At 39.5% G+C, this 26471-nt stretch overlaps 1 protein-coding gene across 11 annotated transcripts in view; it reads right to left on the minus strand.

The window, feature by feature from the left end:
- The window catches only part of bptf (bromodomain PHD finger transcription factor), a 173669-nt gene that overhangs the window by 32205 nt on the left and 114993 nt on the right, over positions 1–26471 (minus strand). For 3 of the 11 annotated variants that reach the window (XM_072242562.1, XM_072242559.1, XM_072242552.1), the window contains 7 exons: positions 25324–25474; positions 22270–22393; positions 18796–19048; positions 13627–13791; positions 4704–4855; positions 3564–3699; positions 1578–1813 (listed from right to left, as the gene is read on the minus strand). In XM_072242562.1, coding sequence (XP_072098663.1) covers positions 1578–1813; positions 3564–3699; positions 4704–4855; positions 13627–13791; positions 18796–19048; positions 22270–22393; positions 25324–25474 — 1217 coding nt within the window. The remainder of the gene's footprint in view (positions 1–1577; positions 1814–3563; positions 3700–4703; positions 4856–13626; positions 13792–18795; positions 19049–22269; positions 22394–25323; positions 25475–26471) is intronic. The other 8 variants (XM_072242563.1, XM_072242557.1, XM_072242556.1 and 5 more) reach the window with 8 other exon arrangements.

Consider the following 26471-nt stretch of genomic DNA (forward strand, 5'->3'; position numbering starts at 1 on the left):
TTTATCTGATAGAACAATCTTCTCAATCCAGGAATTAGACATTTGACTTGTGAATCTATTTTGGACTGCCCCTAAGCTAGTACAGTGGATTCCAGTTAATTGGGCCACTGGTTAATCAGGGCAGCTGCTTATTTGGGACAACTCTTAAAGAATAAAATCAAATTGAGAAAATAGCTGGGATTCCTTTCTTTCATTGATTTGGAACACCATACTGCTAAATTGGGGCTGGAGACTACTGTCAAACAGTTCGTAATTAGCATCAGTCACACGCATGTCAAGTGGCTATTAGACACTACACCGTGTTTAGAGTGAACAGTTTTTAAATAACGTTACTTGTGTGTTTTTGTGTTCAGATAACAAAGATTTTTGTCACTGACTATTGGCGAGTAATAAGCAGCAAGACAATTCAGAAATGTTTTGCTCACTCCTATTTCAAGCATTTAGGCTTGCAGGTGCCAAGAATGGCCGGAAGTGAACATTAAACAATTTCACTACATCAACAAGTTAGAAAGTATGAATAATTAAGTTATCAGCTATCATCTTGAATGTTACAATGAAAAAGAAGATTTGGAGGATGTAATCACTGAAAGCCTTCTTTGAAAGCAGTCCACTATCTGCACTAGGTGTCTGCACTGATTTTATTCATTTACAGTCAATCAAAAGAACACTCAGCGTAAACTGGATGAATTCCTCTGTTGATAACTCTTCTGAACTAATACATAGTTTTATAGTACTGCAGAAGTATTGGTAGTGTTCCAATTTGTTCTGTATTTCATTCAAATACATGATTTGTTACTTAGTTTAACGGTAGTTTGTTTTTTTAAAAAAAAAATACCTTCTTAATTATTTCCATGAAGCTTCAGCTAATTGGGGCATCTGCTTAATTGGGTCAAATGTATAGGTCCTGATGTGTCCCAATTAACCAGAATCCACTGTATATGTTATTTTAAATTAGGGGACCAAAACCTTGCCCAGTACTCCAGTTATGGCCTTACCAGTTCTTTGTACAATTTTAACAATACTTATTTCATTTCTAAACTCCAACCCTCTTGCCATTTACCTTTGCACCACTTGCTGCACCTTCCTGTTAACTTTTTGCAATTTATCCACAAGAACATCTAAATCTCTCTTATACTTTGCTCATTTGCAATCGTTCTCCACTGAAAATAGTTTGCCTTTCTTAGAATATAGAACATTATGGGTCCTTCGGCACATGATGTTGTGCTGACCTTTGAACCTACTCTAAAATCTAACCATTCCCTCCACGATCTTTCATTTTTCTATCACCTTTATGCCTAAGTATTTCTCAAATGCACCTAATGTATCTGCATCTGATAATGTCCAAATATCCTCATGACTAGTGCTCACCTGCTTTTGAGCAAATGGGATAGATTGGCTACTGTTGGGTGGAGCAGCTTCAAATAAATGTAACCAATAATTACTTCCAAATTTCTTTTTCAAACAGAAAATTTAGATCAGTTACTTTACCTACTTGATTTAAGGAGTGATATTTTAGAACTAAAACACATTTCTTACTGTTCCAAGTCATTTTCCTAGCCATTTACCTCAATTCTTACCTGCCCTTGTGTGAGCTGAGTGAGCTGTGCCATTGTTAACCGGACCTGTCCCTGCTGTGGCCTTTGGGTTGGCTGTTGGCCTTGTGGTGTGGCAGGCCGACTTTGGACTGGCTGCATAGGCGTGCTTGGAGCGGTAACCATCTTCTGGGTGGAACTTTGAACCAAATTGCTTGTACTTGGTACTGTTGTTACAGCCTGTCCACGAATAATCTGGGTGACTACTTGTTGGTTTTGAGCTGGAATACAAGTAGAAGGATATTGGAAGGTATATTATTCTTAAGGCTAGACCTTATCAAATCCAGTTCATCTTTGAATTTAAGTGCAATACCTAACCTTGTAAACCAATGTATCACATCTTATTATGAAAGTAAAGGAGATCAATGAAGTAAAAAGATTAGAAGATTAGCTTTATTAGTCACACGTACATTGAAACATACAGTGAAATGCTTTGTTTGCGTCAATGACCAACACAGTCTAAGGATTCTGCTAGGGATAGCTTGCAAATGTTGCTACACTTCTGGCACCAACAAAGGCATGCCCGCAACTCACAAACCCTGAAGGTACTTCTTTGGAATGTGGGAGGAAATCAGAGCACGTGGAGGAAACCCATGTGGTCATGGGGTGAACTACAAACTCCTTACAGACAGTCGTGGAAATTGAATGATGGATGTTCACTAGTGCTGTGAAGTGTTGTGCTAACTTGGAGGACTCCCATGCTTGTGTTAAGCTCATGACAGAATAATTGTCCTTGAAGCATATTGGCCACTTTTTGCGGAGAAATTGAGGTTCATTTTGCTTCAAAATTTATTTCATATGTTGGATATACACTATGTATTTGTGCATTCATTGCACTGTTTATGAACTTTAATTCCTTGTTTTATTTTGCTCAAGACTAATGTTTATGTTTAAAAATTATGTTTATTTTCATTTATTCTCATCCTGACTCCAACACAGAAGAGTTATTGAATTATGCAACTTAAGCTCTAAGACATTTCAAGCAACAGATTTATCCATCTTTAGGGGGACAGGATAGTAACAATGCTGCAAGTCTGGATGCATAACAGTTGCTATGACAGCTACTCTATACTGCAAGAAACTGCAGAGTTGTGGACACAGTTGAGCACATTACAGAAACCAACCTCCATTCTATGGACTCCGTCTGTACTTCTTGCTATCTCAGTAAAGCAGCCAACATAATGAGAGATTGCAACTACCCTGGACATTGCCTCTTATCCCCCTTCCCTTCAAACATACAATAAAGCACCTAAAAGCCCGTACCAACAGGCTCAGGGACAACTTCTATCCCACTTAACAGATTCTGAACAGGCCTCATGTACAATAAGATTGTCTCTTGGTCTCAGAATCTACCTCATTATGATCTATCTTGCACTTTATCATTACCTGCACTGTACTCTTTCGATAGCTTTTTGGCATTGTTATTGTTTTACCTTATTCTAGCTCAACACTATAATGATTTGATCTGTATAATTAGTATGCAAGAAAAACTTTTCACTATATGTTGGTACATGTGACAATAATAAATCAATACTGCATAAAATAGAAGATGCCAATGGTGAAGAAATGTCCACAAGCAAATGTTACTAAATGACATATTTCAGAGTGCAGTAGTACATAAGATGTACTAAGGTCAGTACAGCAATCACTTGACAGTATGGGGCAAGGATTACAATTCAGGTCCCTGCTGTCACAAAACAGGGAGGAAACCAGCCTTCACTAACAGCCTCACACACGCTGCATGGGTTCATTGTTTAGGGAAGAGACGAGTGGTATTTGACACACTGTAAGAGAATGTATTGAAATGCTAGCACAATAAATGGAGGGAAAGATGTGTACTGATATACTGTACATTTTTATTGTGAAACGAAAAGAAATGTGACCTGGCCTGCATAACAGGTGGGAAGCACAGATGGAGTGGGTGATGCATCAGATGACTATCTTTATGGGAAATATAAAAGGGGAACCTACTGGCTGGAAGTATACCTTGTTGTACCATCAAAGGTGTTCGTATTATAGTTTTCCCAATTGCTGCTGTCTGCTGAAAAGGTGCCCTTATAACTGTAACGCCAGGGCGTATCTGTGTTGTTCCTCCTGTTGTGAGAACCTGGCATTAAACATTAAATAATATTAATTATGAAATAGCAATCCACATTCTATAGTACAATATTAGAGATAACAAAATTCCTTATGAATATATGGAGCTGTATTGCAACATTATCAAATTCATCAAATCCAGACAGCTCAATCCAATGTGTTAGAAATGAATTAATTTAGTTTTTTTAAAATTGTATTATTTAGAGATACATCACGGTAACAGGCCATTCCGGCCCAATGAGCCCGGGCCATCCAATTACACCCACATGACCAATTAATCTACTGAACTGCACATGAGAGGAAACCGGAGCACCTGGTGGAAATCCACACAATCACAGGGAAGGAGAACGTACAAACTCCTTGTAGATGGTGGCAGAACTGACCTGGGTCACTGGCATTACAACTGCATTACTACCCGCTTGGAGTTTGAAAATTTGGTTTTACTAACCAACCCCAAAGTTTGATATCAAAAAAATATCAAATAATTATTTGATGAACAGACTTACTGACCCGTAAAACTGAAATTATCTAAGGACCTCCAAACAGACCATGTAATAGGACACAAGAAAAATCTTTAATTATTTGGGTGCCCATGTTAACTTTGTTGCCTGTTGCTGAAATGTGCTTAGCCAAAGAACAACTCTACAGCCATTTGGTCCAACATGTCTGACTGCTTTTCATTCACAAGATACAGATATCATGGGCAAAGACAGTATTTATTTCTCCTGTCAATGAACTGCAGCATGTCTGGTTAAAAGATTTTTTAAATCAAAGTTCCAGGATATCATGAAAGTGACACATGAATACAACAAAGATGGAGGGACACGGACATTGTGTAGATAGGAAGGTCTCATTTTTGTTTTTTTTTTTTTGATTATCTTCCAATTCCCTTCACTCACTGTGAATTCAGCTTGTACTCACTTTGCAGGTGAAACATCGGTGCAGCTATGCCAAAACAGCATCCACCAGAGCTACAAAGATTTACACAGCTATTAGTAATAGAATAGTAAGTACCTGTACCTGCTGAGTTGATGTCGTTGTACCTGGTGCATTCTGTCGAAGAGTTACTGTGGCTGTTCTTGGTTGGAATGAAGTAAAGGTTTGCTGGCTTGAAGTAGTGCCCGATGGAATGATTCCCAAAACTTTCTGCTGCACCTGAACTACTCCTGCAAAAGTAAAAGGAGGGAAAACTCATTGTTCGTCCACTTCAATTCACTGCCTAATCATTGGACAACAGTAAATCATTAGCAAAACACTTCCAATCTGTGTTATAGAGCAAAGAGATAACCTGAAAAATTATGTTGATAGCTCTTGTGTCCAATGAATGTTGTGATGTAGTTATTAGAAACTATTATAGACAGAGTAGCTGAGTGCTTGAACAAATACAATCAAGGATCAACTTCATTCACCATATACATTACATGTATTACGAACTTGCTGTTGTGTGTTGGTCAGGATACAACATGCAACAAAAAAATTACAACAATTATGTACAAAGAATTCTATAACAAATAACGTTAGAGATTAAAATATGGATATGGAATAAAATGTTTATCAAAATATAACAGCATAAGAGTGCAGGGCAGAGACAAAGGTAAAGTATCATCTGATCAGAGGGAGACAAGGAGGATTATAAAATCCTTTTGATGAAAGATCAATGATCTGAAATATTAACTGTTTTTCTCATCATAGATTGCCTATTTCCAATATTTTGAATTTTATGGATTTATGCAAAGTCAGCTGTAGCAAATAGCTGAATTTTATAAGGATGACATCAGGTTGAATAAGAAAGCAGTTGTTGATTTTATTTACGGAGAGAAGCTATTTACTTGTGTTGCACAAAAGAAAGACTGGCAAAAATCAACACTGCATGGAATTGGAGCCAACTCATACTGTAATTTATATACTGGATAAATGAATAAAAAGCTGAAGTTTCTGATGACACTAAGTTTGTCAGCACAATAAGTAGTGCTAATAGGACATTTATATTTAAGTGCTAGCTGGACATTCCATGACTAAGTTCCATTTCCTATTCACAACTTGTGTTGGCTTGAGTGCAGAATCTGAAAGATGATGATTTTTTTTTCTACTTTGCTGTATCCACATGGAACAGAATAGGACACTTGTTGCATGTTTAAAAATAATAATAATTTTGAATGACAATTGCCATCATTGATAGCTGGAAAGCATTTGATCACACAAAAGGTTTTGCTGTCACCTTTAAAGTTACAGATAAAACAGCTCTTCAAATGCAAAATGTTTCAAGAGTTAGCACATCTCTGAGTTGGGGAGAAAAGGAACCTTCTTGCAAAGTCCTTTTTTAAAAGTCGAAATGTGTTCTTTATTATCAGACTATAAGACCAGATGATATAGAACAAATTAGGCTATTTGGTCCATTGAGCAATGCTCTGCCTTGTCATCATGGCAGGTCCATTTCCCACCAGCCCCATTCCTTCATGCCATGACTAGTCAAGAACCTATCAAACTCCCACTGACTTGACCTCCACATCTCCTATGGCAAAGACAGATTTACCACTCTCTGGTACAGAAATTCCTCCTCATTTCCATTCCAAATAGCCATCCCTCTATTCTGAGGCTGTGTCCTCTGGCCCAACATTCCTCCACCATAGAAAACATCCTCTCCATATCCACTCTATCAAGGCCTTTCAACATTGAATAGGTTTCAAAGAGAACCCCTCTCATTCTTCTTAATACCAATGAGTACAGGCCCAGAGCTATCTATCAGTCCTCATATGAAAACCTTTTCATTCCTAGAAACCTTCATTCCCTCTCCAATGTCAGCACATCCTTTCTTAGATAAGAGGCCCAAAACTGCTCGCAATACTCCAAGTGCCTTATAAAGCCTCAAAATTACATTCTTGCTTTTATATTCTGGTCCTCTCAATATAAATGTTAACATTGTATTTGCATTCTTCACCACTGACTCAACCTACAAATTAACCTTTAGGGAATACTGCACAAGGATTCCCAAGTCCCTAATGTTTCAGGCTTTTGAATTTTCTTTTCATTGAGAAAACAGTCTGTGTTTTTCTTTCTTCTACCAAAGTGCATGACCATACACTTCCTGACACTGTATTCCATCTGCCACTTCTTTGCCCATTCTCCTAATCTAAGTCAGGGGTTCCTCACCCGACGTCTATGGACTCCTTACTTAATGGTATTGGTCCAAGGCATAAAAAAGGTTAGGAATTCCTAGTCTAAGTTCTTCTGCAGCCACTCTGCTTCCTTAACAGTACCTGCCCCTCCATCTGTCTTCATATCATCCACAAACTTGGCCATAAAGCCATCAACTCTGTCATCCAAATCATTAATATATAACATAAAAAGAAGCAATCCCAACTCCGATTACTGTGGAACACCACTAGTCACCTGCAGCCAACCAGAAAGTGCTCCCTTTATTATCACTCTCTGCTTCTTGCCAATCATCCAATGCTTTATCCATGTTAGTATCTTTCTTGAAATACCATCAGCTTCAGACTTGTTAAGCAGCCTCATATGTGGCACCTTGTCAATGGTCTTTGGACAATCCAGCATTCACCAATTCTCCTTTGCCTATTATTTCTTCAAAGAATTTCAACTGGTTTGTCAGGAAAGATTATCCCTTAAGAAAGCCATACTGATTTTGGCCTACTTTATCATGTACCTTCAAGTATCCGGAAACCACATCCTTAGTCATTGACTCCAACATCTTCCCAACCACTGAGGTCAGTCTAATTAGCCCACAAATTCCTTTCTTCTGTCTCTCTCCCTTCTTGAGTCCATGAAGAGTGGCATTTGCAATTTTCCCGTCCTTTTTTTTTTAAAAAAAACCAACAGAGGGCGACTAAAAAAGCAACCCAATCCTCTAACTTCCCATTAATTTTTGCTCCAATACTTTGGCTTTTATATTGACTTTGACACTTGCATCTTTGTGCCTTTAGAATACTACTACTTTGGAATGTATCCATACTGCGCCTTCCAAATTGCTCCCAGAAATTACAGCCACTGCTGCTCTGCTGTCCTCCCTGCTAGTGTCCCCTTCCAAGCAACTTTGGTGAGCTCCTCTTATGCTCCTGTAATTTCCTTTACTCCACTATAATACTGATACATCTGACTTTACCACTCAAATTGCAGGGTGAATTATCACATTATGATCACTGTCCCTCAAGGATTCCTTTTCATTAAGCTCTCTAATCAATTCTGGTTCATTGCATAACACCCAATCCAGAATAGCAGATCCCCAGCTCAACCTCGAGCTACTCTTGTTGGCATTCTACAAATTCCCCCTCTTGGGATCCAGCACCAACCTAATTTTCTCAATCTACCTGCATATTGAAATCCCCCATGACGATCATAACTTTGCTCTATTGACGAGTCTTTTCATCTTATATTGTAATTTGTAGCCCACATCTTGGCTACTGTTTGGAGGCCCATATACAACTCCCATCAGGGAGTTTGTACTCTTCCAGTTTATTAACTCTACCCACAAAAACACTAAAGGCACTACACTTTCCGGTCCTATGTCATCTCTTTCTAATGATTTGATGTAATTTTTTTACAAACAGATCTACCCCACTCCCTTTGCCTTCCTACCTGTCCTTTCAATACAACTACCTGATATCCGGGGCTACTGCACAGGACCAAAAGCAGCTCCAGAAAGTTGTAAAATTAGTCTTAGGTACTGGCCTCTGTATCCAAGACATCTTCAAGGAATGGTGACTCCGAAAGGCAATGTCCTTTATTAAAGACCCCCATCACACAGGACATGCCCTCTTCTCATTGTTACTGTCAGGAAGGAGATACAGAAGCCAGAAGGCACAAACTCTGCTTCAGGAACAGCTTGTTCTGTCATATAATTCCTAAGTGGACACTGAACCCATGAACACGACCTCACTTTTTAAAAATTATTACTTCTGTTTTTGCACTATTTTTAATCTATTCAATACAATATAATAAATATACACACACACACAGTAATTGATTTACTTATCTATTATTTCATTCTTTATTATGTATTGCATTGAACTGGTGCTGCAAAGTTAACAAATTTCACCACAAATTCCAGTGATAATAAACCTGATTCTGATTCCTTGGATGTTAAGCTCCCAACTCTAACTTTCCCTCACCCACAACTCAATGGTGCCCACAACTGCATGCCCATCAATCTCTACAACTGCTACAAGTTTATCTACTTTACTCCATATACTGCGTGCATTCAAATATAACAACTGCAGTCCTCTATTCATCGTCCTTTTCAGTTTTCTCCATCTTTTACACTACAATTCATCCTGCTGACTGCAATTCTGCTCTACCATCAGCTTGTCCTTGCTAGCAGTCTCACTACACACTCCCTTTATTTTTAAACCAACTGTCCCTCCTCAGCCCTATCATAAGACCATAAGATAAAGGAGAAGTAGGCCATTCAGCCCATCGAGTCTGCTCCACCATTCAATAATGGGCTGATCCAATTCTTCCAGTCATCCACACTCCCTTGCCTTCTCCCCATACCCTTTGATGCCCTGGCTAATCAAGAACCTATCTATCTCTGCCTTAAATGCACCTAATGACTTGGCTTCCACAGCTGTTCATGGCAACAAATTCCACAGATTTGCCACCCTCTGACTGAAGTAATTTCTCCGCATCTCTGTTCTTAATAGACGTCCTTAAGTCGTGCCCTCCTGTCCTGGCCTCCCCTACCATGAGAAATAACTTTGTTAAAAGGCCTGAAGAGATTAGATATGGCAATCAGAATGTTTCTATGAGATCCCCCCTCATTCTCCTGAACTCCAGGGAATACAGCCCAAGAGCTGCCAGACATTCGTCATACGGTAACCCTTTCATTCCTGGAATCATTCTTGTGAATCTTCTCTGAACCCTTTCCAATGTCAGTATATCCTTTCTAAAATAAGAAGCCCAAAACTGCACACAATACTCCAAGTGTGGTCTCATGAGTGCCTTATAGAGCCTCAACATCACTCCCCTGCTCTTATATTCTATACCTCTAGAAATGAATGCCAACATTGCATTTGTCTTCTTCACCACCGACTCAACCTGGAGGTTAACCTTTAGGGTATCCTGCAGAAGGACTTCCAAGTCCCTTTGCATCTCTGTATTTTGAATTCTCTCCCCAGTTAAATAACAATCTGCCCGTTTATTTCTTCCACCAAAGTGCATAACCATATACTTTCCAACATTCTATTTCATTTACTACTTCTTTGCCCATTCCCCTAAACTATCTAAATCTTTCTGTAGGCTGTTTCCTCAACACTACCCGCTCCTCCATCTATCTTTGTATCATTGGCAAATTTAACCACAAATCCATTAATCCCATAGTCCAAATCATTAGCATACATCATAAAAAGCAGCAGTCCCAACATTGACCCCTGTGGAACTCCACTGGTAACCGGCAGCCAGCCAGAATAGGATCCCTTTATTCCCACTCTGTTTTCTGCCAATCAGCCAATGCTCCATCCATGCTATCACTCAGGTTCCCGTCAAATTACTTTAAACACATTGTGCTCTGAATTAAGTTCAAAGTAAATTTATTATAAAAGTACATGTACGTCAGCATATACAACCTGAAATTCATTTTCCTGCAGCCATCTCAATAAATAGAATCAATGAAAGACCACACAACAGAGAACTGTGCAAACACAAAAAGAAACAAATAATAATAAAAAATAAATAAGCAAAAAAAATATTGAGAACATAAGATGAAGAGTCTTTGAAAGTGAGTCCAGAGGTTGTGGAAACTTTTCAGTGATGGGGCAAGTGAAATTGAACGGTTATCCCTTTTGGTTCAAGAGCCTGATGGTTGAGGGGTAATAACTGCTCCCGGATCTGGTGATGTGAGTTCTGAGGCCCCTGTGCCTTCTTCCTGATGACAGTAACAAGAGGAGAGTTCCCTGATGATGGATACTGTTTTCCGATGACAAAGCTCCATGTAAATGTGTTCAATAGTGGGGATGGCTTTACCAATGATGGACTGGGCCACAATCACTACTTTTTATAGGATTTTCCATTCAAGGACACTGATGCTTCCATACCAGGCTGTGATGCAGACAGTCAATATCCTCCCTACCACATATCTAATGAAGTTTGTCACGTTTTAGATGTCATGCCAAATCTTCACAAATCCCTTAGGAAGTGGAGCCAGTGCTGTGCTTTCTTCATAATTGCAATTATGTGCTGGGCCCAGAAAAGGTCCTCTGAAATTATAACACCGAGAATTTAAAGTTTCTGATCCTCTCCACTTCAGATCCTCCAATGAGGACTGGCTCATGGACCTCTGATTTCCTCTTCCTGTGGTCAATAATCAGCTCCTTGGTCTTCCTGACATTAGTAAGGGGTTGTTGTTGTCACACCACTCAGTCAGATTTCCAATCCTCCTCTTATATGTTGATTCAACACCACCTTTGATTCGCCCTGTGACAGTGGTGGCGACAGCAAACTTAAGGGCAATGGAGCTGTGCTTGGCCTCACAGTTTTAAGTGTAAAGCCAGTACAGCAGGGGGCTAAGCACACAGCCCTGTGGTGCACCTGTACTGATGAAAATTGTAGAGGAGTTGTTGTTGCAATCCAAACTAGACTGGAGTCCACAAGTGAGGAAATCAAGGATCCAATTGTACAAGGCAATATTGAGGCTACGGTCTTGAAGCTTATTGATTAGTTTTGAAGGGATGAAAGTATTCAATGCCGAACCGTAGTTGATAAAGAGCATCGTGATGTATGCACCGTAATGGTATTAAGTATTGTTGCACTGCACATCCTTGCAATTAATTACATTTATTGTGTTTTTTTTAAAAACAGAATCACGGCTCTTCAGAAAGTAGCTTGCGTGTAACAATGTTTTACACCAGTGATTTTTGAGAGTTCTGCAGTCAGAAAGTCATAAACACAAGAGATTCTGCAGATGCTGGAACTCTTGAGCAACATACACAAAAATGCTAGAGGAACTCAGCAAGCCAGGCAACATCTATGTGAGGGGAATAAACAGTCAACATTTCAGGCCGAGAGCTTTCATCAGGATTGGAAAGGAAAGAGAAGCCCTTATTCTGGCTTCTGCACCCTTTCTTTTCCACTGGATAAGCGACTGTGTTCTTGTGTTTCACTTCTTTTTTAATTTTGCTCAGTATGGAGAAATACTGACCCATTTGCTGAGGCAGGGTGGTAGGTGATAATTTGCAGAGTTACTTGCCTGTGCTTAACCTGAAATCATAACACTAAAAAGAGTCCAGAGTGAATGTTTAAAAACTTGCAGGACCCACTCCTATCTGAGCAAATACCACTCAAATGCTGGCTCTTTGTAGCTTTGTGGGAGAGTGCTCATGGCAGACATGTCTGGGATGATGGGTTTAATTCTGTGAATACAATAATACCAGGTTGAAACTACAGTGGAACATAGTTCACATAGACTGTGGAATATCTCTTCTAACTTCAACATCTCCAAAATGATGAGCATTTGATCACTCTGTGTCTATACTCACTGGTGTTTAGAAGAATCAGGAGGGATCTCATTGAAACTTACTGAATATTGAAAGGTTTAGACAAAGGGAATGTGGAGAGGATGCTTCTTATAGTGGAGTCTAGGAATAGAGGGCATAGCCTAAGAATAGAGGGACATTGCTTTAGAACAGATGAGGAAATTCTTTAGCCTGAAGGTGGTAAATCTGTCGAATTCAATGCCTCAGATGAATGTGGAGGCAGGAGAATGGGGTTGAGAGGAATAATATGTCAGACATGATGGAATGGTAGAGCAGACTCAATGGGCCAAATAATCTAACTCTGCTCCTGACGCATGGTCTAATGGACTCCAGTATTTATAAAAGACTGGTGTGGGTGGGGCTAGATCCATTGTTGGTATGAAAGTAAGATAATTGCGACCAACAGAGTGACACACTACCATGTCCCACTATGCTGTCAGAGTTAAGAGGTCTCAGCAGTTTTTTTTCCTCTGATGCTTTCAGCTTTATGGTTAAAAATAAAGAGAGAAAAATGAAGATCACGCAACAAACAGTTTAACAAGGCTTAAATGCAAGAAATTCTACAGAAGCTGGGAAGCCAGAGCAACACACACAAAAGCTGGAAGAACTCAGCAGGTCACACAGCAGCTATGGAGAGGAATAAACAGTCGACATTTCAGGCCAAAACCTTTCACCAGGACAAGAAAGGAAGCAAGAAGCCAGAATAAGGTGGTGAGGACAAAGTAAGAAGGTGGGAGGTGATAGGTGAAGGTCTGGAGAAGGAATCTGATAGGAGAGGCAAGTGGAGGATGGGGAAGAGATAGACAGGTGAAGAGAAGTAGTAAGAGGGGAAGTCAGATTGGAGAACTGAAAAAAAGAGAAGGGACAGGGGAGAAAATTACCGGAAGTTAGATGAATCGATGCACATGCCATCATGTTAGAAATGACCCAGACAGATTATGTTGAGGTGGTGAACCATTTCAATGTCATTTCCCCATTCCTACTCCAACATGTCAGTCTATGCCTTCTCCCTTCTCTACAGCAGTATCATCTCATTTTCCATCTGGGTCGCCTCCAACATGATGGCATGATCATCTCTTTCTCTAACTTCCTAAGAGAGGCAATTTTCCTCTTCCTCCTTCTTCAATTCCACCTATCATCTCCCAGCTTCTTTACTTCATCCCTCCCTCCCCCACCCACCTAGCTTCACCTATCGTCTTCCAGTCTGTACTTCTTTCCATTCCCCAACTCCCCACCTTTTTATTCTGGCTTCTTCCCCCTTCTTTTTGCAGTCTGAATGACAGGTCCCAGCCCAAAACGTCAACCATTTATTCACTTCCACAGATGCTGCCTGACATGCTGAGTTCCTCCAGCATTTTGTGTATATTTAACAAGGGACAGGGTAGGCATTTATTAAATCCTGACAGATACTGGGTGCATTCACACAAATTAAATATTGATTGACTCCACCCTACCTCCTTGAGTGGTTGGCACATTGACGGTGAGGATTTTGCTGTTTGCAGGAATTGGAAGCTTGGCAGTGATCACCTTACCCGTCATGGTTACTGGACTCCCTGTGATCTGGAACGTCTGACCTGTGGTGGCAATTGTTGTACCTGTGTTGGCAACTGTGCTGGTGACTAGTGGGGGAATAAAATGGACAGCCAGAGAAATAAAAAAAACACTTAGACTTGTATCTACAATCACACAGATATTAAGAAGAGCAGCTTTTGATGACAGTATCTGCTATTAAAAAATAAAACTAAATAAAATAATCCTGAGTATGCAGACATGAATAAAAGATACATATTTTTTCTTTTGATTTAAAAAATAACCCTATGTACAATTGAGTCATATAATGATGTGGTTATTAATCCACTTGTGGATGATTAGCATCACTGCCTACATAATTAAAACATGTTAAATATATTAAAACTATTTAAATATACAGTATCCACTGATCTCTTGCAAAAAAAAAATACTTTTTTAAAATTCAGGATTTTCATTTAAGTTTTTCCAAGTTGTTTCATTCTCCAACTGATGCCAATGTATATGTCACGTACAGTTCAGCAAGCTGGCTTCATGTTCTTCCCAGTAGAGAACACTGATTTGAAACATTGCTCAATTCCACACCCACCCCACCCCCCGCACAGTCCTGTGATAAATATATAATGTTGTGCAGCAATAAGGACAAAGCAATAATGAGCATCAAATCATCCAATGCCCTATTCACATTTTGAGACATCAGGGCCTGATTCCAAATACTGTAACCTATTTGTCAAGTCATAGATGAAAATAGGCAATTTGTTTTTTTTTGTTCAACTATGCATACTAAGTACATTTCACAAATTGGTTGGTGAAGCTGCCTGATCCAGCAATACGAAGGTATAAAACCAATGAGCCAACATTTGTTCATAGAGAGGCTGCCTACAAAAAGGTCTGGCAATCTGTGGTAAGAACATCATTTTGTTCTCAGCTTGCGTCAGGCATCAATTCAATTATTGTACATCCCCAGATCTCTGCAGCCTGCCATGTCAGTCAGCTAGATGAGCAGTAAATCTACAAAGAATCCACAGAACCAGCATACTATCCTGAAGCAAAAAAGCCAATACTTTTCAAAGCATCTTGAAAGTAAGGTTGGGGAAAGCACCTTTAAGGTAGAAGTTGACAGAAATACTTTTCTTAAATAATTCCTTAACTTTTAAAACATTCAGATGAAGCAAGAGCCAAAATATACAAATAAAATTGGTCTACAATAGGGCCAGATACCTTGCTGAGCAATGATAAAAACGCAATGCACCCTTAAAATTTACTCTGTCCCCATTTAAGATACAATTTCTGGGTATTTTTAATCCAGGACTATTTTACAAATAAATAGTTGTTTTTTTTAATATGAACTAGCCCCTGTCAGTTTAAGATTTCACTTAATTCAATTGAAGAAAGTTACAAAGCATGGTGACTATAAGGGCCTGTCGTTTTTTGACAGCGCTCTCTTTTTACTGGCAGCAGCTCTCAGACATCACCTCGTATTACCCTTTTAAAAAAGGCTCCACTCTGGACCATCAGAAAATTATCTCTGACAACATCACGAACCTCATCAACTCTGGAGAACTTCCTTCCACTGCCACCAAACTCATAGCTCTCCTACCCCACACTGCTCATTTCCACTGTACCTCCCACCCAATATCCACAAACCTGACTCTCCGGGTAGCCCACTATCTCTGCCTGTTCCTGCCCCACTGAACTCATGTCTGCATACCTAGTTTCCATTCTATCCTTGGTTCAGTCTCTTGTCGCTTATATCCGCGACACTTCACATGCTCTCAATCTCCTCATTAACTTTTAATTCTCTGGTCACGACCCCCTTGTTTTCTCCAGTCCCAAGACACTTGCATCCACCATCAAAAAGGCCTTAAAGCACTGTTTCTTTCTCATTAAAAGACCCAGCCAGTTCCCCTCCACCTCCACCCTCTGCAGTTTGGCCAACCTGGTCTTCTCTCTCACTAATTTTTCCTTCAGCTCCTCCCACTTTCTCCAAACTCAAGGGGTAGCCATGGGCACCTGCACGGACCCCACTGGCTATGTAGAACAGTCCACGTTCCAAGCCTTCCCTGGTAATGCTCGTTTATCCCCACAACTATTTTCATATTTTACTGTCTCATTTTCTAAACTTAAAATATATTGAAGCAGGATTTTTGAGCTAATCTACAAAAGATTTGCATGTCAAATTGAAAGAAAAATGACAAAACCTGTCGACAATTTACTAAATATTAAAAACCAAAACCGAGATTGAAAAGTAACCATCCCCTTTGGGATTACTACGCTTTCTAGCATCTGCAGATTTTCTCGCCTTCATGCATCATTGCTGTCCAGATTTTCCAGGGTTGAGTGAAGTCACCTTACCAAATCACCCAATTTGTTGATGTAGAAAATTGGAGGATCACTTGTTTTCAATGAATTCATAAGAATACTCCCTCTGTCTGTAAGGTCCAACAGTATGGCAGATTTTCAACAAACCAAACCAAAATGAAGACAGAAGAGCATTCATGACAAGTCAGGGAAATAATAAAAGAGAAGCACAAATCTGGGAAAGGGTACAAGATCATCTGAAAGGCACTGAACATACCTCGGAGCTCAGTGCAGTTCATTGTGAAAAAGTGAAAAAAAAATTTAAACCACAACCACACTGTCTAGGTCAAGCCACCCCTCTAAACTTAATCGCCAGAGAAGTACGGCGCTTGTAAGAGAGGCTACTGTGACGCCAACGGTCACTCTGAGTGAGCTGCTAAAGTCAGTGGCTGCAAATGGAGATAAACTTCATGGCTTCAGAATTATCAAAGGCCTTGGACAAACAAAAACAGAGTATTTATGGAAGAGGCAAAGTAGAAGCCCTGTCTTAAAAAAAAACCATAAACTTGCCCGTAAAACATTATTAAGAAGATACTGTAAAGATACGGAAGAAGTCTTGAGGTCAGATGAGACTAAAGCAGAACTTTCTGGCCTCAACACGAAGCAGGATGTATGGCGTAAATCTAATACCGTGCATCAGCCAGGTAACACCACCTTTACTGTAAAGTACTGTGAGGTAGTAAAATGCTGTATGGATGCTTTGCAGCAACAAGGACTGGAAATCTGGTCAGGATTGATGAGAAGATCAATGCTGATAAATACAGAGATCTTGGCTAGCAGATTTTTATCCAAGAAAGCTTACACTGGGGAGCAAGTTTGTCTTTCAGCAGCAAGACAACAATCCTTAGCACATTGCCAGAGCAACCATGGAGTGCCTTCAAATAAAGAAAATTATCTTCTTGAGTGGCCCAGTCAGTCTCAACCTTTGGTTGGGGGCTGAATACTTTTACAAGGCACTGTACATTGATGATGTACACTGTACACTGGTGATGCTTCATGCATCCATGCTGAGCTCACCAATTTCATAAACTTTGCCTCCAACTTCCACCCTGCCCTTAAATTCACTTGGTCCATTTCTGAGACCTCTTTCCCCTTTCTTAATCTGTCTCCATCTCTGGAGACAAACTGTCCACAGATATCACCATAAACCTACAGATTCCTATAGCTATCTTGACTCTACTTCTTCCCACCGAGTCTCCTGTAAAAATGCTATTCCCTTTTCTCAGTTCCTTTGCCTCCACTGCATCTGTTCCCCGGACTGTCTTCCTTTCCAGGACATTAGTGACGTCCTCATTTTTCAAAGATTTGGGGTTCCCTTCCTCCACCACTGATACTGCCCTCACCCACATCTCCTCTATCTCCTGGACACCATCTTCTAGCCACCTTAATTGGGATAGAGTTCCTCTTGTCCTCCCGACCACCCCATGAGTCACTGCATTCAACACATCATTCTCTGCAACTTTGGCCATCTTCAACTGAATCCTACCACCAAAAACATCTTTACCTACCCACCCCAACTCTTTGCTTTCTGGAGGAATTGCTCCCTCCATGATTCCCTTGCCCATTTGTCCTTCTCCACCAAGTTCCCTCCTGGCACATATCCCTGAAAGCAACAAAAACCTGCCCATTCACCTCCTTCCTTATCAAGGTCCCAAACAGTCCTTCCAGGTGAGTCAACACCTCACCTGCAAATCTGTTGGGGTTGTCTATTGTATCCAATGCTCTTCATGTGGCCGCTTCAACATCAGTGAGACCCGACGTAAATTGGGGACCACTTTGATGAGTACCTCTGCTCCATCCTCCAAAAGCAGAATTTCCTAGTGGCAATCATTCTAATTCCTAAGTCTGTTCCCATTCTGACATGTCAATCCATGGCCTCCACTTCTGTCACGATGAGGTCATTCTCAAGGTAGAAGAGCAACACCTCATTATCTGTTTCCGTAGCCTCCAGCCTGACAGCACGCACATTGATTTCTCCTTCTGGTGATTTTTTCCCATCCCCTTCCCTCTTCTTCTAAGCACCATTCTGGCATCTTATCTCTTCTCCTCACCTGCTGATCTCTTCTTCCTGGTGCCTCTCCTTCTTCCCTTTCTCCCATGGTCCACTCTCTTCTATCAGAATCTTTTACCTCCAGCCCTTCACCCTTCCCACCCACCTGGCTTCAACTATCACCTTCCAGCTAACCTCCTTCCCCTCCCCCCAACTTTTTATTCTGGCACATTCCCCCTTCCGTTCCAGTCCTAAAGAGGTATCTCCGCCCAAAATGTCAACTGTTTATTCATTTCCATGGATGCTGCCTAATCTGCTGAGTTCCTCCAGCATTTTGTGCATGTTGTTTTGGATTTCTATGCTAATATGTTCACTTGCAGAAAAAAAGTTAACTTTATAATGTTGTCTTGACAAACTCGTATATTTCATCTTACCTTATACAAAATAATTGGACTAACATCTAAAATACAAAGTTAAAATTATTCAAATGAATTGAATCTGAACTGGTATCAATTTAGCTCTCAATTCAGGTACAGCATTTGTTTGACTCATTTCTTTTTGATAAAGTCATTAACAACAAAAATGTTAATTGATCTTTCTCTCCATTTTTCTGGATAAGAACATGTATCCGTGATATGTGCTTGCTTGATGACACTGAAAATGAAATATACCTGTGCATTAAATCACATTCCATTGTCACTCACTCTCACAAATACTAAGAAGCTGTATCCATCAAGTCACGAACCTGATCCAGTCTGGCCTTGCTTGATCCAGGTAGCAAAACTCTGCTGAAAATTCTTGTTTGGCTGAAATGTTACAGTAGTTGGTGAACCCACTTTAGTGGTAAATACCACTTTTGTTCCTGGGGAGACCTGTCCTGCCAAGGAGCCTACCACTAACTTTTGAGGAGTGGCAATCGTGGTAGCAGTACTGTTGGTTGTAGAGGCAGGAGCAGCAGAATTAGGTGTGGCAGATAGCTTTTGCTGCTCAAGTCGTTTCTGTTGAGGTACAACAAAAATATTAAAAGTTTTCCATTGAGAATCAAAAATATCTTCACAACATAAAAATAAAACACTTGATTGCTAATATTCCAGTCTTCAGATCTACAAAGAGACAATTCCTTGCTGTTATTCTCTTCCTCCACTCCCTGCATGAAAATCAATCTTACCTACAGATATAAAGTGTACAATATTCAAATTCATTATCAATACACCACATCATTTAGAGCAGGGATTTAGAAAATAATCAAACAAACTTAATGGGTAAATGAAACTTAAATTAACAAGTTAAATGTACTTTGCCGGACCAGAGACAATAATAATTTCCCTATGAGAAACTTTGAAATTTTGGCTTCAATTAATTAGATGTCTTCCCAGCTCCTTAAAATACACTGTTTAACTGATTTCATATTTTAATATAAAATATGATTTTTCTTTAAAAAGTATGATTACTGAAAAAAGTTACTCAAAAGATAAAAGTATTCTTCAAATTTAAAAGATGTTAAAATGCAAAGCCATAGGTAGAGAAGCCACATCAACATTTGATAACTGGCCAGGAGCATGCAATGAAATACTGCAACTGATTTTCCCCTTCAGGCAAAAGGATTCAGCTATTTTGCAGCTAAAATAATGAAGCATTTCAGTGGGCAGCATAGCTGGGGTGATAATAGGTTATCAGTGCCAGAGTTATGCAAATAGGTATGAAATCAGCCACTTTTATTCTGATTAAACTCAATCAAAGTCAGCAGTAAGCATTCACCCTTTCATAATATTCACAAAGTACAATTCTCTTTAAAATTCAGCAAGATAAAAACCAATTGTCAATTCATTACAAAAGATGCTTAACTACAAACTGGCAGATGAAAAAGATACAGATTAAAGTATAATAAATTTGCTTCAGGAGTACCAAATACATAAGTTACAACGAACAGGCTGTGTGCAAAATGTCATTGATAAACAGTTTAAAAAGCTCAAGTAAATGCTTATCACCTGAATCACTCAAAAAATTCAATATATTAAATGCAATCCATTTACAGTCAAGTCTTTTCATGGAATTGATATTTTGAACAAATCAATGCTTTAGAAATATTACAAAATTGATCAACCTTCCTTCCAATTGGATTTTTTCAGAAAAGTCATTTAGGAAAAATCAACTAACACAAACAGAAGAACCGTCATGTGAGGCACTAGCGCAGAAATGCATTATCAAAGAAAGAATTATCTCATTGGTTTCCCATTTCACCCAACGGACTGGAGAGTGAGGAATGTAAGAGCTGTAACTAGGCGTTGAGGAAATACTCCCCTTTCTATCTGCTGGCATTTTAACTCATGGTTAAGAGGACAGAAATACAGACCATTACTTTGTCCATTCCATTAGCCCTAACTATGTACAATTTGGAGGTGTAAAACAGACATTTCTGAATCCCTTACAGGATTCGAACCTCATTCACTGAAACTCCTGCCTGGTACCAAATTCATTCCACAGAATTAATAAAATTCAATCCTGCACCAAACCCAAGTTCACCAACTGTCAGAAGTTACTTTTATATACTGCTTTTAAGTAGGGGGGGGTGGTGAGGGGTAGATATCATAAGCTATTGTAAAAATTGTCCTCTGGGTCTTGGCCTGTAACTTGTCCAGTAATGTTACCTGAAGTATGCTTCCAAGTAACTGTTTAATACATCCGTCAGCTCTATTACCATCTCTAAGTGGAAAGGGGAAAAATTTTCATCCGTTTCTTCCTTCCTACTATATTTTTTCTACCAAAATAGATCCTGATCAAAAAAAAAATGTCCTTTTTTCCCCAACGTGGCCTCATGCAAGTCCTTTAAAAGCTTTGGTTTAGCCTCATTCATTCCAAAGAAAACAATCACAAGCAATTCAATCATGGCGAAAAATTTCCAGCTCCAGAAACGTATTTAAACTCCAAGTACTCTCTATCATGCAACAACAGCTTTCGTAAATAAATGCTTTTTTAAATCAACATTCTGAAATAATACATTTAAACTATCATAGTATTAAGAGGCTACCACCCTTATTCAGTAAATGGTTTTGAGACCAAAGATGCAAATATTCATAAAGAAATATAAATGTTACTACTGGAGAACAAGCAAGACCCTTCTACCTTTCCTGTGAAAAAATTTATATATTTCAAAAAACACACTAGAATTTATATTTCTTGAATTTGTATAGCCCTCTGACATAAAAAGTTCATTTATCAGCTACTGCAAAAATCTTCTTTATGCCTTAGGAGAAAATGTTTGTTTTTCAAGACTGATAATAAAAAATGGTTCCAACATGAGTAAAGCTAATAATAATTTAAGTACTTTAACACTTTTCTACATAACCACAGAACTCCATGTGAAAAACTTCGAAATAGTTGCCTTTGAGAACATGTTGGACAATGGACATCTTTTTAAAAACACTACTTTGTGCAAGGTATCTTGAACAATGGTGACAAAAACATGCAACTGCACATTATATCTTCATAGCAATGTCCTTTCTTACCACATATCCATTCTGCGTTTTGAAGTCTAATGGCCTTAAAAATGAACATAAATTATCAAGACTATCCTAGCATTCAAATATTGGCAAAATTACATGCTTCTTCAGTCACCTACAATTTGATTAAGACACACAGTAGCCACTTTATTAGGTACACGTGTACACTTGCTCTTTAATACAAATATCTAATTGGCCAATTATGTGAAACAATTCAATGCATAAAAGCATATAGGCATGGTCAAGAGGTTCATTTGTTCAGATCAAACATCAGAATGGGGAAGAACTGTGATTATATGTGACTTTGACCAATGATTGTTGGTGCCAGACAGGGTGGTTTGAGTATCACAGAAACTGCTGATCCCCTGGGATTTTCATGTAAAACAATCTCTAGAGTTTACAGAGACTGGTGCAAAAACAAAAAAAATTCCAGTGAATAGAAACTCTGTGGGAGTTCAGAGAGGAATGGCTAGACTGGTTCAAGCTGATAGGAAGGTGACAGTACCTCAAATAACCACACTTCACAACCGTGGTGTGCAGAAGAGCATCTCTAAATGTACAACGTATCGAAACTTGAAGTGGATGGGCGACAGCAGCAGAAAACCACATTGGGTTCCTTTTATGTACCTAATGAAGTAGCCAGTGAGTGTATATTCCTTAAGTTGATAAATAATGCGATTTATTGACAGGTGGGATAAGGAAATTTTATGCCTTCCCACCTGCTGAGCAGCCAAGCGCTGCTGTTTAAGCTGGGCCTCCAGTTGGGCCTTGAACTCTTCCGACTTCTTCTGCTCACTAACCTTTGCTTGCTGTTCAGCAGCCTGTGCCTTCTCCTTTTCCACCCTAAAACAGACAGATATATGATCAAAGACATTCATTAAGAAATTACTGATTACCATACAAGGAACTTGGCCAAATGCTATTTTACTACAATATACTCAATAGAATTTTCATTGTTCATGTTTCACATAAAAAATAAACATTCACGAGTGAGAGACAGGCAAGTTCCAAATTTGGATTATTATCCTCTGATCTCTAGAGGTTGAATCCAATCAGATTGTTGGTGCTGGAGAGTGGAACCCTTTGTTTGTGACACTCGGGTGACAGCACAGATATTGAGCATTTCCAAATCAGCAGAACACTGCATGAGCACAACAAGTTCTTCACCTCTCTGATAGCTGTCACGCTGTGGTGAGTGACACTGCAGTTGGTGCAGTTTTGTGATTACCAAGAAATGGATCAAGACCTCAATTCCTTTCACGGGTGGGGGGGGGGGGGGGGAGGGAGAGGGCTTTAGAAAATAGCAAACAGAGGGCAATAGACTTCCACATCATCTGGGCTGGGTTTACACTGAGTACTGAAGTGAAAGGCCTGAGAGCAATGTACTTGTGTACTCAGTTCCATTAATCCATTGTTGGTTTCAAGCCAACAGCCCAGCACAAACATTTAAGTGCATATTCCAGAAATGAGGGAATTGAAGAAATTCCACCAATGTCTTTTATTAGCAAGGATTAGAGGAAGCTCTCTTCTACATTCAAGGCCATAAGACATAGGAGCAGAATTAGGCCATTCCGCTCATCGAGTCTGCTTTGCCAATCCACCATGGCTGCTTATTATCCCTCTCAACCCATTCTCCTGCTTTCTCCCCATAAACTTTGACACCCTGACTAATCAAGAACCTATCAACCTCCACTTTAAATATACCCAAAGACTTGGCTGTCTGTGGCAATGAATTCCACAGATTCACCACCCTCTGGCTTAAGACATTCCTCCTCGTCTGTTCTAAAGGGACATACTTCAATTCTAAGCCTGTACTCTCTGGACCTGGACTTCCTCACTCTTGGAAACATCCTCACCACATCCACTTTATCTTGGCTTTCCAATATTCAATTGTTTTAATGAGATCCCCCCACCCAATTTTTCAAACTCCAGCAAGTACAGGCCCAGAGCCATCAAATGTTCCTCATATTTTAATCCCTTCATTCCCGAATCATTCTTGTGAATCTCCTCTGGATCCTCTCCAATACCCGTTCAACTTTTCTTAGATAAGAGAACCAAAGCTGCTTACAATATTCCCAAGTGTGGTCTGACCAATGCCTTATAAAGCCTTAGCATTACATCCCTGCTTTCATATTCTTGTCCTCTTGAAATGAATGGCAACACTGCATTTGTTTTCCTTACTACCGACTCAACCTGCAAGCTAACCCTTAGGGAACCTTGCACTCTCATGTCCCTTTGCATCTCTTTATTTTTTCACTTCCCTAGACTATATTCTATCTGCCACTTCTTTGCCTATTCTCCTAATGCCCAATTCCTTCTGCAGACTCCCTGCTTCATCAACACTACCTGTCCCTCCACTTATCTTAGTATCATCTGAAAACTTGGCCACAAAGTCCTCAAAATCATTGACATATAACATGAAAAGCAACAAACCCAAAACTGACCCCTGCAGAACACCACTATACTCTGGCAGCCAACCAGAAAAGGCTCCCTTTATTCCCACTTCTTGCCTCCTACGAGTAATACAATCTTCTATGTTATCTTTCCTGTAATACAATGAGCTCTTTTCTTGTTAAGCAACCTCATGTGCAGCACTTATCAAGTTTTCGAAAATTCAAATTCACTGGCTCTTCGTCTACAAGATTTCCTCAAAGGATTCCAACAGATTTGTCATGCAAAATTTACCCTTTTGAAAATCATGCTAACCTTGGCTTATTTTCTCAGGTGCCTTCAAGTACCCCAAAACCTTATCCTTAATATGGATTCCAACATCTTCCCAACCACTGAAGTTAGGCAAACTGGCACATAATTTCCTTTTTTTCTGCCTCCCTTAAAGAGTGGAGTGACATTTGCAATTTTCCAGTTGTCTGCAACCATTCCAGAATCTAGTGATTCTTGAAAGATTACTACCAATGTCTCCACAATCTCTTCAACCTGTTCTTTCAAAACTCTGGAGTGTGGTCTATCTGATCCAGGTGACTTGTTTACCTTCAGACCTTTCAGCTCCCAAGCTCCTTCTCCTTAGTAATAGCAAAAACATTTGTTTCTGCTCCCTGACAGTCTCGAATTTCTGGCATATCATTTGCCTATGATAACTCGATAATGCAATATTAATAATTACTTCGTCCCACCTCAGGCATCTATAAGTGGAAGAAATAAAACCCCAACAGAAAAAATATTGCTTGTAGATTGTGACTTGCAGAGTAAGTTTACATTCCCATGGATTTTTATTAATTACTTTCCTAGTTTACCTGCATACATCCTTTGGGTGAATGCGGCCATTTTCTTTAAAAAAAAATCACAACTCCTTTTTCACATACTTTTTAATGGGAACATAATAAAAAGCAGGACTTAAGTCATCACATACTACCCTGAGATTTATTTTATTGATTATATGCAGCAAAATCCAAAGTAATGTGATATCTTATAAACCTCCCAACAACAGGTTCTTCCCAGGTTAGGGCAGCATTCCATGCCTGTCAACAGTTCAAAACCCGGACAGTTTACAAGTTGAAAGTACGGCTGGGAACTATGTTCTCATATGGCAGAAGATTCCTGCAGTCCTGCAGCAGCCAGCAAGTCCATCCTAATGACCCAAACGTGCAATCACATGCACAGGCTGTTCATAAGTCAATTGTTAGTAAATTGAAGAGGACCTGCATGAAGATTAGTAAATTTGAGGCAAAATGAAGATAGGTTCTGATTTGCTGGAGATCTTTGTGGTACTAACATTGAACAATACTTTTCATCAAATAAAACCAAATCTGTTCTACCTCTCTGCAAAACTGCGGATTTCCCACAAATCCAGTTCTTCCTCTGGGACCCAGGTCTCAATTATAACTGGACCAGTCTGTTTTGGGGCCTCAAATTTCTTTGGTCGTAAAGCACTAGACCGAAGACCTTTCCTCTGTGGTGTTGGAGTTTCTTTAAAATGGGCAAGGAATGGAGAAAGAAATAAAAATAATTAACACATTAACCCATAAGTTTTGATAATACCTTTTACAACTTCCTACTCTTTAATATTACGTTTCCTTATTTCTTGGCGGTATTTTGTATCTTAAAACAAGGCAACAAAACTTGTCCATGAACATGTCTAGTCTTTAAATTAGACAAACATTCATCTTCATTCCCATATCCAAAACTTTGAGAGAGTAAGGAATTTCATCTATGGACCTCAGTAAGAGCTACCAAAATGCAGTAAATAAAGACTGCAAAGGTTTATGTATCAAACTTGTGATTCAAAATTTGGCCCTAATAAGCATGCTACTCTTGCAGCATACTGTTGACCAGACTATATCAGTCTACGGTGCAGGTGCACTTGTTATTTTGCAGTGCTCCAGAAATTAATTAGTATCATTACAAAAAGCCTGGAAACTACAGGTTGGTAAGCCTTGTATCAGCGCTAGGGAACTTGAAGAAGATTCTGAGGTGTACGATTTATGGACAAGGACTTATCAGAAGGCTTCAGTATGGTTTGGTCATATCCCACAGACCTGACTGAATGCTTGAGGCAGAAGATAGTGGTGGATAGGTATATTTCTGGCTGGATATCTGTAATAAGTGTATTTCAAAGATGTTATGTATTAGTAAGGGTTAGTAAGTTGTGAACATGCTACTTTGGTGCCAAGAGCATAGCAACACTTGGGGGCTGCCCCCAGCAAATACTTAGACTGTGTTGGTCGTTGATGCAAACGGCATATTTCACTATGCTATGATGTACATGTGACAAACAAAGTTAATTTTTAAATATCTTTAATCTTCAGTGGTGTACCACAGGGATCAGTGCAAGCAGTAGGGTACCAGAAAGGGGCTGTCATGCTGCAGTTATACAAAACAATGTTTAGACAACACTTGGAGTAATGTATTCAGTTTTGGCTGCTATGTCACAGATTGGACACATGGTCTCTGTAGTCTTAAGGAG

The sequence above is a fragment of the Mobula birostris genome, chromosome 24 (assembly GCF_030028105.1).
Source record: "Mobula birostris isolate sMobBir1 chromosome 24, sMobBir1.hap1, whole genome shotgun sequence".
In the NCBI taxonomy this organism is placed as follows: domain Eukaryota; kingdom Metazoa; phylum Chordata; class Chondrichthyes; order Myliobatiformes; family Myliobatidae; genus Mobula; species Mobula birostris.